The 15,854-nt window shown below is 42.6% G+C and overlaps 2 protein-coding genes across 6 annotated transcripts; both read left to right on the top strand.

Moving 5' to 3' along the window:
- The first annotated feature begins 616 nt into the window (after positions 1–616).
- On the top strand, positions 617–9,607 carry mcm4 (minichromosome maintenance complex component 4). Of its 4 annotated transcripts, none has more exons than XM_048259161.1 (17): positions 617–705; positions 1,425–1,506; positions 1,602–1,757; positions 1,975–2,138; positions 2,562–2,663; positions 2,918–3,013; positions 4,051–4,146; positions 4,266–4,404; positions 4,924–5,144; positions 5,574–5,694; positions 6,004–6,263; positions 6,530–6,895; positions 7,479–7,606; positions 8,181–8,388; positions 8,619–8,847; positions 9,064–9,197; positions 9,342–9,607. In XM_048259161.1, the coding sequence occupies exons 2-17, from the start codon at positions 1,446–1,448 to the stop codon at positions 9,432–9,434; spliced, it is 2,574 nt and encodes an 857-aa protein (XP_048115118.1). In that variant the 5' UTR covers positions 617–705; positions 1,425–1,445; the 3' UTR covers positions 9,435–9,607. The 4 variants fall into 4 exon arrangements, with proteins under 4 accessions (XP_048115118.1, XP_048115146.1, XP_048115127.1 ...); XM_048259189.1 differs by lacking the exon at positions 617–705 and adding an exon at positions 711–726; XM_048259170.1 differs by lacking the exon at positions 617–705 and adding an exon at positions 776–876.
- A 757-nt stretch (positions 9,608–10,364) lies between these two features.
- On the top strand, positions 10,365–15,607 carry ube2v2 (ubiquitin-conjugating enzyme E2 variant 2). Of its 2 annotated transcripts, none has more exons than XM_048263254.1 (4): positions 10,365–10,465; positions 11,898–12,046; positions 13,880–14,005; positions 14,610–15,607. In XM_048263254.1, exons 1-4 carry the CDS (start codon positions 10,450–10,452, stop codon positions 14,754–14,756), a joined length of 438 nt encoding a protein of 145 aa, XP_048119211.1. In that variant the 5' UTR covers positions 10,365–10,449; the 3' UTR covers positions 14,757–15,607. The 2 variants fall into 2 exon arrangements, with proteins under 2 accessions (XP_048119211.1, XP_048119219.1); XM_048263262.1 differs by lacking the exon at positions 10,365–10,465 and adding an exon at positions 10,785–10,806.
- Positions 15,608–15,854: the final 247 nt, after the last annotated feature.

A 15,854-nucleotide genomic window follows, 5' to 3' on the forward strand; every position in this document is an offset into this window, starting at 1 on the left:
CCGTGCCTTCCACACGTGGAGAACATCGTCTTGTGTTTTTCCAGTCGGAATTTCCCGGAATGCCTACTAAATCGGATCATGTACGCCACCCAGCGGTTGTACCAATAATAATGTAGCTGCGCACTCTAGTTCCAGCATGCGGGCTCTGCCGACACCCTGTGGGACTGTCTACATTGTAGATGATACCAGAGACTTCATTAACGATTATATGTATACGGTTACACGCTACTTAAAGGTACCAATAGCAATATAAAGTGTACGCATTTAATCCCGTGTAGACCACACGTAAACCTCCACCAAAAATGTCCAAGTTGCGCTCAGGCTGTATTTTGCCCTATCGCCATCTAGCGGACATTATTATGTGTCGAGAGATTTTAGAAATTTGCCGCGAGTTTATTCGGTGATACCAATTGGTGTGGGGGGGTTCAGTTTCAAGATATCTACAAATAATTCAAGATTACGCAGTTGATACCACATATACCGCATATTGTGTTATTATATGTGGTATTTTACTATATCTAATCAAATATCAAAAATCATTATGTACGATTTAACCGTATTTTGTTAGAGTGCACTGCGCAGGATCTCCATTGCAGAAAAATAATAACGCCCGAGTGTCATGATTGGTGTAATTCTTCGCGGGAAATTTGCGTCACTGGTGCAATTTCGCGCCAACTTCATTGTCGGAGAGGAACATTGGAGCAGGTGGGTTGTTGATATGTTTTGGTAAATTGCAGACGCTTTAATGTTACATGCAATTATCGCTGTGTGATGCCTTTGTTTGTTATATTAAAGTTCTCTGAACTTGTACAGAAAATAAGCTTATCATGTTTTGGAGCATTAGATATTACTGCTTGATGGCGTTAACGTCGAGAGGTTAGCATGGTTAAGGCAGCCATGATCTGACTTCAATTTTAACGTTAAGTTAACTTGCTGGAAAAGACTATGCTTGTGCTTCCTAGATATCTATCTTGTCATTAAAGTGCCAAGACTGCGTTTTGTATTTGTGTTGGTCGGCAATTTCGCGTTGTTGGACGTTCAGTGATGCTATTAAAATGAGATGCTTCCAGTAACTTAACCGTCTTATTAACGTTAGCTGCCTTTGTTGGTAACCGTGTCCTCTTGTAGTCTGCCAAGTATTTGACGATTTCAACATTCACTTCAACTTCAATGATGTAGAGAAACATTTAATCGACGGTGCTTTGTTGTCAGACAATGATATATTGCCCTTGATTGTAAGAGTTAATGTAACTATTCGGATTCTAACATTGACTCTCTAAGGTCACACACTAATTAACGTTACGGTCATTGTGACATCTTCAGGATTGTATGTGTTTTAAAATGTTAGCATTGTTTCATGGTTTGCATCAGTGTATCATTTTGTTAATGCAATTAACTCATTCTCAAACTGTGCTTTTCATTAGAAAAAATAATTTGTGCCCAAGATGTCTTCGCCAACTTCAACACCAAGTCGCAAGCGTGGAAGGACCAGCAATCCTCCAACACGTACGGCCTTATCAAACACCACTCAACTTAATTTCAATCTTGCTAGTAGAGAAAAAAATGTTAACTGTTTTTAACACTTTTTGCCTTCCACGCAGCTGGCAGTGAGGACCCGCTGTCCCCTCCTTCCCAGCGGCCCAGGTCCCAGGACACGTCTATCGGGGACCTGCAGCCCATGCCCACCTCCCCAGCCACAGACATGTGTAGTCCCAATCCTCAGGACACATCTCTCTTCTCCAGCCCTAGGCGCTCAGGTAAACATTTAGCCCTGTTAGAACGCCAGCCGTGTCCCTGTTTAGTGCATAGATGCATATAGACGAAGATGGATAGATTAATGCAAATTTGAGGTGTTGCATGCTCAAAGCATCTCACCATGTCGGAATGTTATTGCACTGCATGAAGTGCATAAAGTGTTTGACATGGGCATCAAATTCAGATAACATCAGATCTTAAATGTAATCTCTCGCTCAGTGCTCCCCAGCGAAGTGGACGTGAGTTCCCCACTACTGTATGGGACGCCCAGCTCCCGTGTGGAGGGGACGCCCCGTAGCGGGATCCGTGGAACTCCGGCTCGCCAGCGAGCCGATCTTGGGTCGGTCAGGAAGGCCCCTCAGGTGGACCTCCTCTCAGAACCTGTGAGTGCTTATGTGTAGTACTTCAACCATACCTGAGTGTGGCCTAAACTGTGAGGAGTTTGGAACACGTATTCTGTACATTTTAAGAACTTGTTCTGAGATATTTTAATATATTTATCAATAAAGATGTATGTTGTGCATGCAAATTCTACCAAGAAATGCACAGATGAATGAATAATTCCTGTGTGAAATCTGGTCATGAGTCTCAGTTTATTTTCAAGTTTACAGTTCTGTTGAAATTAGACTTCTGCATGGAAAATTTTGAAGTTGAGCATGCTTATTAGTTTGATGCAACTCAAAGCATTGTCAGTATTGTAACTGAAGTTATTCCCAGAACTGGTGTTCAGTTTGTCATTGGCAAAGACACTAGTGCAATCCCAGTGCGATGCAGACTCATTGATATGTGTGCGTCTCTCCGGTCAGCCCTCTGGAGACAATGCAGTGGCTAGTGATCAGGCTGCAGGGCAGAGGCTGGTCATCTGGGGAACTGACGTCAACGTAGGCACCTGCAAGGAAAAGTTTCAGGTATGACCTGTCAATCCTGTGCCTGTGAGCGGTCATGTGCGTTTGAAAGACCGCTTGGGGCTCTCTGTATTTGTTTGTTTGTCTTACTCTGTAGTCAGTATTGGCTGACTTTGAGTAAGGTATAAAGATGTTATGCTTTAAAGTAAATGACATTTTCTAATATAACTGATGTAAAGGAACTTTGTGTCATCAAAGCAGTATCACATTGTTCTACATGGAGCAGATGTGTGAATGGGGTGCAATTGTTTCTTCAGAGATTCCTGCAGCGCTTCATCGATCTCACCTCCAGAGAGGACGAGAATGCTGGGCTGGATCTCAACGAGCCCTTGTACATGCAGAAACTAGACGAGGTGAGACAAGACTACATGAAAGTAAACACAAAGCAGTCAACAAGTGCTCAAAATGTCTGGAAACTGTTGGAAAACCATTCCCAGTGTACAACATAAGGTGGTTAAGCGTATACCAAAGAGTGTGAAATGCTGTTGTCTAGGGCTTAAACAAATACTCGAATAATTCGATTACAAAAAATGATCGAGGCAGGCTTTGTTTAATTCCTGTCACTTACATTATTTGACCTTATTAAGTTGGCACGATGACTTGAGAGCCAATAAACCGTCTGTGAAAGGCAGAGAATGTCCAATGTTTTGGGATCATTTCAAACTTAGAATAGAAGACAAGGTGCAATGTGTCCACCGCAAAGCAGAACTGCCGTACCACAACAGCACGTCAACGATGATTCATCATCTGAGCTGAAAGCATCCAGTTGTTAACACCAGCTCACCAAGCGTAGCTGACACAAGGCAACGTAAGCATTATTAGCTGAATTAATGTATTAGCTAGTTAGAAGGTAAGGTATTTGTAGTAGCTGTAGCCTAATGTTGTGAGTCGATATAATTGATAAGTTGTGGAAACTTTAAGTAGTGAACTAATTCATGTAAAATTGCAAGTGAGCGTTACACCTAAAAACTCATCACACACTCATCTCGTCTTTCTCTCTCACACATACACACACACACTCTTCTGGTGTTAGGTTAGGCTACCTCACCAAATAGGCCTACCTCAGAAATAATCATTATTGCCTTTACAACATTAATAAACTGCACTTAATGATAATCGCTAGAAAACTCAATTCTTTACTTTATTAATCCCCAGGGGAAATTCAAGTATCTCTCTATCTCTCTCTAGTAAAAATGGGCTGCTTAAGGGCCTACTGGTTGCTTTGTTTACTTTTTTTTTGTTTATTACTACATAACCTCTCATGTTAATTCATAACTTTGTGTCTTAAAACATTACAATGTGTCCTATACTTGGGAAATTACAGTATATGCCATAACTTAAGGACCTATGTGGTCATATTGTTGATCTAACATGTCTGTGTTCTCCACAGATCAGCGTTGTTGGGGAGCCCGTGCTGAATGTGAACTGTGGCCATGTGCAGTCTTTCGATGCCGATCTGTACAGACAGCTCATCTGCTATCCCCAGGTAAGACACCCCATTCGTGTCAGTTTGCCCAGTTGAGCAGAACACTGCATGTGACAATTAGTAGCTCTGGTCAGTTAAATCTGGAAGGCCTCTCATGGTTTGCCCTTGTCTGTTTACAGGAAGTCATTCCTACATTTGATATGGCAGTCAATGAGCTATTCTTCGAGCGTTACCCAGATTCCATGCTAGACCATCAGATCCAAGTGCGGCCGTACAACGCCCTCAAAACCAGAAACATGCGCAGCCTCAACCCTGAAGGTAAACATGCCAGGTAGAACGGGAGGCCGGAAGTGTTATTTTAACACGTGATCTAATGACACATATCTGCTATTTTGACTGGAGTGAGGAGGTGTGCTCACCTTTACTCTTAAACCCTGTTCTAACTCTGGGTAGCCGGTCATAACAAAGTTATGTGACATCTGTTCAGAAGCAGGCATCATTCCATTGCAGACACATTTTGAATATGAAACAGCTGTGAATTTGAGAAACACATGAGTTTGCCAGTGTATATGTATACACCTGTTATGCATTTTAATGTTTTTATGATCTTGTTATGTAATATTATCTGAATATAACTCACAAGTGGTGTTTTTCTATTGCCACCTCTCATAAAACTGATATATTTAGCATGTAGTTATGCTTACCTAGCCAAGATGTGTCTGAAACTAGAGCAACAGCAGTGTTATTCCAGCACCATCAGGTTCAAGCCTCAAGATCTCGCTCACACCGCCCCCCCCCCCCCCTTTCTGTCTTTCTTATGGACCTTCCCTATTATAGACATTGACCAACTCATCACAATCAGTGGCATGGTGATCCGCACGTCCCAGCTGATCCCAGAGATGCAGGAGGCCTTCTTCCGCTGCCAGGTGTGTGCGTTCAGCACGCGCGTGGAAGTGGACCGTGGCCGCATCGTTGAGCCTGCCGTCTGCCGCAACTGCAACACCACCCACAGCCTGGCCCTGATGCACAACCGTTCCGCCTTCTCCGACAAACAGATGGTGCGTGTGGCACTGGGGCCCTGTGCTTTCAAGTGCCCCTGTCAACAGATGCTATGTCAGGGGATCAAAGCACTGATTTCAGTTACCAAGGGAACGTGTGCTGTGATATTTGGGATAGATGTTTTGTGTGATCTTTGTGTCGCCCCAGGTAAAAAAAAAAAAAAAAAAAAAAAAAAAGTTTGTCAGTAACCCTTGAGCTAGATCTTAAAAGCAAACTGTTTTCAGCCTCTAAATATGCATTACTTTCAGAGTATAACCTTCACATATTCTATGAAGGGTAATCCTGTGATTGAGATTAAGAATATGATCTGGATGAAGTGTGTATGTATGTGTGTACCCCATTTGTTTGTAGTTGGGCACTAACAGTTTAGCACCATGTTTCTATGAGGCTGATCACGTTCTCACGACGCCATGAATGCTGTTGTCCAGATTAAGCTGCAGGAATCTCCGGAGGACATGCCTGCTGGTCAGACCCCTCACACCACTGTGGTCTACGCTCACAATGACCTCGTGGACAAAGTCCAGCCTGGAGACAGGATCAATATCACAGGTACAGGAGGAGGGGTTGAAGCTGTATGAAACGGCCTTCTGGCCTTCTTGAACTTTTCTTTACTTTTTTTACTCAGGAAGTGTTTCGCTGAGAGGACTGTTAACCAGTTGGGTCTATTATTGGCTGTATATCGAGTGAAAATGACCCTGTACTTGCATGGTGTATTGTAATCCATTGGGTTTGTAAATGTTTAATGTCATTTAGAGTCAAGTCATGTAGCACATTTCATACAGAGGTGATGGATGGTGATCAGGTTAATCTCATTCCTCTATTTCTAAAGCAAAACTTCCCTCCTCTCCTCTGCCGCAGGCATCTACAGGGCCGCCCCGATGCGTGTGAACCCCAGGCAGAGCCAGGTGAAGGCTGTGTACAAGACTCACATCGACGCCATCCACTTCCGCAAGACAGACGAGCGGCGCCTGCACGGGGTGGACGAGGACGGCGACCAGAAGCTCTTCACCGAGGAGCGCGTGCAGACCCTCCGCGAACTGGCCGGCAAGCCCGACGTCTACGAGCGCCTCTCTTCTGCCCTGGCGCCCAGCATCTACGAGCACGAGGACATCAAAAAGGTCAGTAGGGCCTCTCGCAAGTCCCACTGTCAGCGTAGGGCTCAGGTTGTGTACCTGAGTTGAGATGGAAGGAATGTCATTGGAGACGTGTGTGTGTGTGTGTGTGTGCCTGGAGCGCCATGCAAAAATCAGAGTTAAATATTTAGCATTTAAATTTTTTTTGCTGCAGATTTAAGATTATATGATGGGTGGATCATATGATTTTGATTAAGTATAATTAATACATTCTGAGGATAGTTGAAACATCATCTTTCTGTCTGCCATAGGGAATCCTCTTGCAGCTCTTTGGCGGCACACGGAAGGACTTTAGCCAGACGGGCCGCGGCAACTTCCGTGCCGAAGTCAACATCCTGCTCTGTGGCGACCCTGGCACCAGCAAGTCTCAACTGCTGCAGTACGTCTACAACCTGGTGCCGCGTGGCCAGTACACCTCAGGCAAGGGCTCCAGCGCCGTGGGTCTGACTGCCTATGTCATGAAGGACCCTGAGACGCGACAGCTGGTCCTGCAGACGGGCGCGCTGGTGCTCAGCGACAACGGCATCTGCTGCATTGACGAGTTTGACAAGATGAGCGACAGCACGCGCTCAGTGCTGCACGAGGTCATGGAGCAACAGACACTCTCCATCGCCAAGGTAGCGTAAAGAGCACTGTGTTTGTGTGTGGCTTCTCTGACAAGATGAAATATAGCATATTGTTTAACATGACTGCTAAGCTATTTGCAAAAAAGAGTTTTGAATAGGTGTCCATTTTAGACTGCTACCATTTTTTGTTTTGTACAGTCATTAGCATTTGCCCCGATGTGTCGTAAAAATGCCAGGACGCACCTGACCCACCACACACTCTGTTTTTCTCAGTCAAGGATTCGTGCTTGGTAGTCCCGCCGAGTCGAATCCTTCACAGACGAGGCAAGGCTTCTTCTTAGCATACGGAAAACACGCAATGGAACAGACTAGCGAGTGTGCAGGAAGCTGCAGGTGCATTATTAAAAATCAAGTGTGCGCACAGGATTGTGGGTATTCCACTACACGCATGCATCCTTGAAAATCTCAGAACGAAGAACTCGGTACTTTGATAGAATTTTCAAGCTCCCTTGACATTGAAACAGTGCTTGGCGAGATTTGACTATATAACGTCCTTGAAAGAGTGGCTTTGAAGGACCCATCCTTGACTTAGAGAACCGATCTCTGATTTAGAATTGCTCTCCTTTGGCCATAGGCTGGAATCATCTGTCAGCTGAATGCTCGCACTTCCGTCTTGGCTGCCGCCAATCCAGTGGAGTCTCAGTGGAACCCAAAGAAGACCACTATCGAAAACATTCAGCTGCCCCACACACTCCTGTCCAGGTCAGGATCTCTGCCGAGATGACTAGAAATATTTAGCTTCATATATAGTTGCACGTCACAATTCAACATCAATGTCTTATTTTACCATCATTGTGTATGTATGCATCATTCATGTATGAAAGTATGTAGTTTGATATAAATTGGGGGCAGTCGTGGCCTACTGGTTAGCGCTTCGGACTTGTAACCGGAGGGTTGCCGGTTCGAACCCCGACCAGTAGGCACGGCTGTAGTGCCCTTGAGCAAGGCACCTAACCCTCTCACTGCTCCCCGAGCACCGCTGTTGTAGCAGGCAGCTGACTGCGCCGGGATTAGTGTGTGCTTCACCTCACTGTGTGTTCACTGTGTGCTGAGTATTTCACTAATTCACGGATTGGGATAAATGCAGAGACCAAATTTCCCTCACGGGATCAAAAGAGTATATATACTTATACTTAAATATGTTCTGAAACATATTGTAGTGTTTATTATTCATTGTTAATTGATTGTATTACCAATGTTCCAAAGAGTCTGCACTGAAATAGTAAAGCATTTGTCAACTATGTACCCCCCCCCCAAATCATCCTCTTCAATGCAGATTTGACCTCATCTTCCTGATGCTGGACCCTCAGGATGAGGCTTATGACAGACGGCTAGCCCACCACTTGGTGGCACTCTATTACCAAAGCGAGGAGCAGATCGAGGAGGAGTACTTGGACATGGCTGTGCTGAAGGACTACATTGCTTATGCCCGCACTTACATCGTCCCCAGGCTGAGTGAAGAAGCCAGCCAGGCGCTTATCGAGGTACTGCAGTGGTCTATTGAGATGCACACAGGAATATAGGTGTTGTGTAGACAGGAATAAACTAACAACCCACATCTCTTAAGGGAGACTGGGTTGTTGGCTGTCTAATAAAGCTTTCTAGGATACATACCACTGAGGACTATTGCAATGATTGCAAGCATTGATTTTGCCTGATGCATTAGACCATGACCTAAGTTCTTTAAAACTCAGTCTCCATCTCAATTCCTAAGGCATATGTGGACATGAGGAAGATCGGCAGTGGCCGGGGTATGGTGTCCGCTTACCCACGTCAGCTAGAGTCCCTCATCCGCCTGGCGGAGGCCCATGCCAAGGTGCGCTTCTCTGAAAAGGTGGAGACCATTGACGTGGAAGAAGCCAAGAGACTTCACAGGGAGGCCCTCAAGCAGTCGGCAACTGACCCAAGAACAGGATTTGTGGACATCTCTATCCTCACAACAGGTAACACTGACTTATCCAAGAGGACAAAATTGCTTATGAAAGGCATTGTGCTAGAAATTGCTGTTAAATTTACCGTCTTTGTGATATTGCATATGTCTGGTTTCAGACATAATACTGGTTTCAAGTATTGTAACTGTCTGGGTATTCCATTATTTAAAATACCTCAAATACTACATGTTATGTTAAATGAGTGGGATTTCGTTTGATTTTGAACAGGAATGAGTGCTACTGCCAGAAAGAGGAAGGAGGAAATTGCTCAGGCCCTCAAGAAAATGATTCAGGCAAAGGGGAAGACACCTGCCATGAAATATCAGCAGCTATTTGATGACCTTCGGGGGCAGTCTGAGGCTGTAAGTTGATTAATATTCTCTAACACAATAGTTTAACATGGCCAGTGACAACACAAGTCTTTTGCTACCATGAGGAGGGATGGTGATAAATGGTTATAGAAATAACTCCCTGACTGGTTTTGGTTTATCTCGTTGTTGTTCTAGGCCATCACCAAGGACCTGTTCGACGAGGCTCTCAGAGCTTTGGCAGATGAAGACTATTTAACAGTCACAGGGAAAACTGTCCGCCTGTTGTAAAATAATGCTTTTGTGCCTGGAGGGAGTGACCATTTTCTTTCTGAAAATGTAGTAGCATGCCCTTGCTTTCCCTGGTTATCTGTCAGGATCTATCTGTTCCATGTTGAAAATAATGAATTAATAAATACTAGTATGTTTCCTTTTGTAATGCAATAAAATATGTTTGCCATTAACTTGGGTTTCGTTTGTACTTTTGTCACTTGGCATTGGCCCTACAGAACCCAGAAGCTCTTGAACCTTCTAGAACTAGGGAACTTTCAGTTAAAGAAAACACATCTTATGTAGTTTTCCAATTTAATCTGTAAGACTGACTTGCACATTGGTGGTGATGGAACAGTAGTGCCTGATCTGGTCGGTCAGCTGCCCTGTCCGTATGGCATATCTCCTCATGGACATCTCCACTTCAGTAGACAACGTCAAATATCAGGCTCCCCATCACTATTCTGCAGTACAGATGAAATATTCAGGGATCCCACAGCAGCCTCATGCAACCTGTCCTTAATCTTGAGCTGTCACAATCATTCATTTATTACAGATTCAATTAATTAAATTGAATCCGTTTCTGAGGGATATTTCTCCACTATATAAAATCATTACACAGCTGCTACATCTCAGTGCAGGTCGAGAAATAGCAGTCTGACTTTCAACAAACCCTTGTGTTTGGGGCGCTTGGGTGGAGCATCGTTGAAAGTATTTTGTGCACATGTCTGACTAAATACAGTGTGTGAAGGATATCCCACCTGCGTCCTGCCTTTTTTTCCTTTCCGAAGAAGTCTTGGTTTAGTGGTTCATCAAAAGTGTGATAACACAAGTAGTATATGTGCATCGCCTAAATCATTTGGATGTAAAGTTTTAAAAGGTTTTTTGTTTGGTTATCCATCTTGAAACTTGCCTTTGGGCATACGCCCCTGTCAGACTTGCCTCGACCGCTCCATGCCAGTGCAGTGGTGGTGACGTTTTAGTCAAGTGACTCGTATGTCACTGTTTCGTGTGCTTCTGGATTTGGCTGAAGAAGATGGCGGCCTCCTCAGGTTTGTCTCACAATCTGTGAAATATTAAAAACCCCTCTTGTAAGCTGGAGTTCGTAGGTCAATCGTAAAGAGTGTATCGACTGACTTCTCAATTAAATGGGCGTGCAGTTTTGTGTGTAATCGGACTTTGTATTTTGAGTACTTTGTGCAAATTAACACGCTAGCCCTAGTGCTTCGAGTCAACGTTAGTTATAACAAGGATTCATAACATTAACGTTAGCTGCCTTGTTATATAGTTCCCTAGTCAGCAGCCAGTGTTATATTAAGACGTTGTTATGATGCCTTGTAGTTTGTATGTGCAGTAGTATATGCATTCTTTTGGTGGTGGTCTGAAACTGGAGGTAATATGGACTTTCTGAAGAGAAATTTCCTTGTTCATTGTGTGGCAAGCTAGACCATGAATGGCTAACATTTCTGAAGCTCGCTAGCTAAGCTAAATTTGGAATGGCAAGATTGAATCCATCTAAGTGAGCACATAGGTTAGCTTCCTGATTATTGCATATGCGAGGCTGAAAAATCTAGTTATACTATATAAATAGTATTATCAACTTATTTGAGGTTACATGGCTGAAATATCCACTAACTTCCGGTAAAATAAATGTTGCACACGCGTTTTCATTTCCTTTGGGTTGATAGCAAGCTAAGTTTGTTTATCAGAGTGCGGTTGTCTCGCTATCCTTTTTGGGGGTGTTGAAGTATGTGGTGGTGATCATATAGCCTTGTTGTTAATTGGATGGTTGTGTGACTTATTTTTATGAAATCAGCGTCCACATTTTTGGGGCGCTGGAATGTATAGGCCCTTGTTATTCAGAGCAACTTACATCTAGCTACATTTAAGGAAGTGACTAATGACTCAAAACTCCTAACAGTGTGGTGTATGATTGCACAATGCTGCATAACTCGCTGCACTCTGTGTACTGTACAGAATCTCATAATCTAACGTGACAAGTCGGGCATGCTAAATTGTGCGATACTTGCAAGCATTAAGCGTTTTAGAATGTCCCGCATTTGAACAGTTCTCTACTTTCTTTCCCTACATTATTCGGTAGAATGTAGTCTACCAAAGAGATGTGGATTGCGCATTTGTGCATCTCCATAAATGTAATTGCAGAAAGTTATGACCTTGCCGCTTCAACAAATTATCTGAGCATTAGTTTTATGTATGCTGTAGAACTGTATTTTGAACAGCGTAAACATACGGTGTACTACGCTTTGATTTATGTCAATAATTGTGACTGATGATTGTTTGATGTAGATCTACTTGACTGTTGGCCCTTATGGCCTTAATACCTTCTTTTCCACCCCTCATGTGATGAATAAAGTTTTTGACAGATGTTTCATTCAGTGGATGGTAAGTCTGTGAACAATATTCAAATGTAGAATGTCCTGTTCATTTGATCATAATTTCTCCAATGCTGTACATCTGCTGCAGGAGTTAAAGTTCCACGCAATTTTCGTTTGTTGGAAGAGCTGGAAGAAGGACAGAAAGGTGTGGGCGACGGCACAGTCAGCTGGGGTCTGGAGGACGACGAGGACATGACACTGACACGGTGGACGGGCATGATAATCGGCCCTGCAAGAGTATGTCTCTCCCTCCCTTACACTGGCAAGCCCCCATGTCTGACAGGGTTACAGTTTATGCAGAGCTATAGTTTTATAATATATTATATTAAGTAATGTAATAAGTAATGCTTAATAAACGTTAACGGTGAGGGAGGTGCAGAAGTTGTCCGGGAGCGGAGGAAGAGGTTCCAACTCAGAGGTCAGGGAACTGAGCTCTGGCACAAATTAAGTCCTGGATGTCCCTTTTTTTATATGAATTGTATCTATCCAGTGTGACATATGGTGGAGACGCTTAAAGAACTTCCAGGGAGAGTTGTCCTGAGGCAGTGATAGTTTATGATGGACACATTCAAATGTTTTCTGTCAAAGAAGACTGTGTTGACAGGCCTACATCATATTCAAAATCCCAAGGCATAAATAACTGACCAGGGGGGGAAGTTTAGACTCTGCCAGTAGATATTGACAGACTACAGCCCAGTGTATTGCATAGTGTGTCTGTCCTGGTGGCTAATGGTTAAACTGATATTAGCCTGCACGGTGTAGTGAACACAGAGACTTTCAAAGTCAAAGTGACAAAGATTTTTACTGAAGCATGTGACCCTGAACTAGTATCCTAAGTTGCACCAAATCAGCAGATGATGCATCACTAGTGCACAGGGAAACTGGCATATATTGTATTTTTTACATAGAGCCTTCATGGTAGATTAGCCACTGAGTTTGTTCAAAAAGAATTAGTTACGGTAATACTTTTTAACTACGTGTTACAGTATTACATGTGAAGAATTTTTTAGGCTAGATACATTTAACAATCTATGTATCTTATGATGCCATGCTGCTACTGCCTTTTGAGCATGTTTCTGGATATAAGTCTGACTGTACTGAATTTTGGCTGGCCTTTCTTTAAGCATTTCTAATGGAGAGGGGGGTAATCAAATGTAACTTTGGACAGGTGTTAGACATTTTGCTGCTGTGCAATTTTTCCATGCATGCCTCTGATCCCTATTCTATACACCTGCATTTTGTTGTTGGGACATCTTTTATTTGATCCCAACTGAAACAGTGACTCAAATTTCAATTTTGCTTTTGGGTCCGCTAGAAAACGGGGGTCTGGGGTGCGGTTTGTTAGAACTGGTGCAGTTTGAATGCTGTCTGTTCCAAAACCAAGAAATAAACTGCCATTTTTACGACGTTGCCAAGCAATATTGGTAAAAAGAAGCTAGTGTTTATGACCTAAACGAACCCTGGTCCACAAACAAACATGTAATGTGAACAGAGACCAGCTGGGTCAGGGCTAGGGGGGAGTCATCACACTCGGGTATGGTCCAGTTAAACGGATCCGGTGTGGATGCACCCTAAGATGTTTGCAAGTCAGTACTGTACTTCCAGTTCTCCTTTCCTAGTGTGCTGGTATTTATACAGTTATTTAGATAGGAACATGGAATGGCACTCACTCAAAGGATTCATTTTATGGGTTCTTCTGTGGCACATGCTCCATCCCTCCACCAAGTTTCATGGAAATTGGCCTGTTAGTTTTTGATAGTCCTTCTGACAGACAAACAGGCATACAAACACAATTTCCTAAATGGAGCTAATGAAGTATCTCGATTTTCAGGAGGCTGAAGGGATGTTCTGTATGACGTGTTTCTAGTGCTGTGCTTACACATTTGTTCTTTTCAGCAAAGCAAATCACATTTTTGTTATTTAAAGATGTACGGTAATGGGCTGATATGAATTTCTGCCTGCTGTGTTACAGATTCCATTGAAGGGAAGTGTTACTCTTTGTTGCATATGACAGAATAACTTACATCTATTTTAATTACAAAATGCTGTTGTGTGTCTCTTGTGTTGCAGACTAATTATGAAAACAGGATATACAGTTTGAAAGTGGAGTGTGGACCCAAATATCCCGAAGTACCACCGACTGTTAGATTTGTAACAAAAATTAGCATGAATGGAATAAATAATTCCAATGGAATGGTACGTATGTTTTCTTTTCCCTGTCTTTTTAAATCAAACCAACTTGCAGCTTCAGCTGGATACATGAATTTAATTGAATGAATTTAATTTAATGAATTTAATTGAATTAAATTAATTGTAATTTATCAGCCTTCAAGTAAATTCCTGTTGTGATTATCAGAACATAATTTATTCTTATGATGGTGTCACTGCTTCATTTTGATTTGGGTAATCAGCTGTTGTAACTTTAATAACATCTCATGGCAACAATCATGCCTGTGTACCAACATATTATATACATTATATATGACAATATATACATTGCCATGGCAACTAGGCATATGAATTATTGCTTAAGGCCTCTTCCTGCCTGATATAACTGATCATGTGGAACTACACTGCATACCTATACGTTGTTGAGTATTGTTTTCTTAACTCAATTTTCTAGTTGACAAGCTTAAGCATTTAGTTTTTCCCTCTTAGTGTTGCAGTAGGGTATGTTTCATTTATGATTGACACAATGCCTGCCATGTACAGCTTCCAGTGCGATGCTCAAGTGCTGCTGATGACCTTTTGATCTTGGCCTCTGTACTCAAGTGCATCTCGCTTTCTCTTTCTATCCCAGGTGGATGCACGGAGCATACCAATTCTAGCGAAATGGCAAAATTCATATAGCATTAAAGTTGTTCTTCAAGAGCTACGACGTCTAATGATGTCCAAAGAAAATATGAAGCTTCCACAGCCGCCAGAAGGACAGTCGTACAGCAATTAATTGTAAATGATTGTTTTGACCCCTCTGTCTTAAACCTTACTCTCTTAGAAATGTCTTGTTAAACGGAAAAAAAAACATTATGAACCGCTCACTCCACACGTTAAGGAATCACATCAGCAAGAGCAGGACATTGGACTTTTCTGTTAGTTAGGCTGACGTCAAGAGTATGAAAAGAAGGAAAAGAAGAAAGAAAAAAAAAAAACAGGAATGCCTATCAAGTCAGGGTACCATGTGACATTCTGTTTTAAGAGACGTGCACAAATGTATCTCTTTTTTTGATCCAGCGCTTTTGACCATTAGCTTTAAAGTTGACAAGATATTTCGAGTTGACTGAGAGCGTGAGACATGTCTCTGTCCCTCAGCCACGGGTTCCGTTTTCCTTTTTTGTTCCCATTTGTTTTCCATCGAGCATCATTTTAGGTTAAACTGACTATTCACCTAAACTAAACTAATTAGGTTGTGTGTATGATGGCATGCTGAAAACTAATACAACACATAGTTGACAATGACAAAGCTGCATAATACATTGTATAGTAGTGGTAGTGGGTACATTGAGATCAGAGAAGTCTTCTAAACAAAAAAAAAAAACATAATAATTTGAAGTGTGCCTGTAGTCCTCTAGTAGTGTCACAGAATAGTGAAGGTTTTTTTTACTTTTCTTTTCTTTTTTTAAAAAAACAATAAACAACCAAGGTCTGTATTTGACACAAAAGCAATTTGTTCCTGTGCAGCAGCTTTTTTGACATGTAACAGACGCCCTTTTCTGTTCTAAAACAACCCTCGCATTTAACTTCTAGAGACAAATGACAGGTGTATCAAAATGTGACTTGAGATTAAAAATCACTCTGAGACTTGTGCATCAGCTTGATTTAATCCACTTTGTGTGTGTGTGCGTGTGTGTGCGCGTGTGTGTGCGCGCGTGTGTGTGTGTGTGTGTGTGTGTGTGTGTGTGTTGGTTGTGTGCAGTCGTTCAAAATCTCATGATCCCTCCTACCCAGTGAACCATGTTTGTGTTGACATTGGGCACTGAAACAATGTCTCCCTTGTGGCAATAGGTTTTCCTGTTCTCTTGTCACTTGGTGACCTAGTAGCATAGAT

The sequence above is a fragment of the Alosa alosa genome, chromosome 1, assembly GCF_017589495.1.
Source record: "Alosa alosa isolate M-15738 ecotype Scorff River chromosome 1, AALO_Geno_1.1, whole genome shotgun sequence".
Taxonomy (NCBI): Eukaryota; Metazoa; Chordata; class Actinopteri; order Clupeiformes; family Clupeidae; genus Alosa; species Alosa alosa.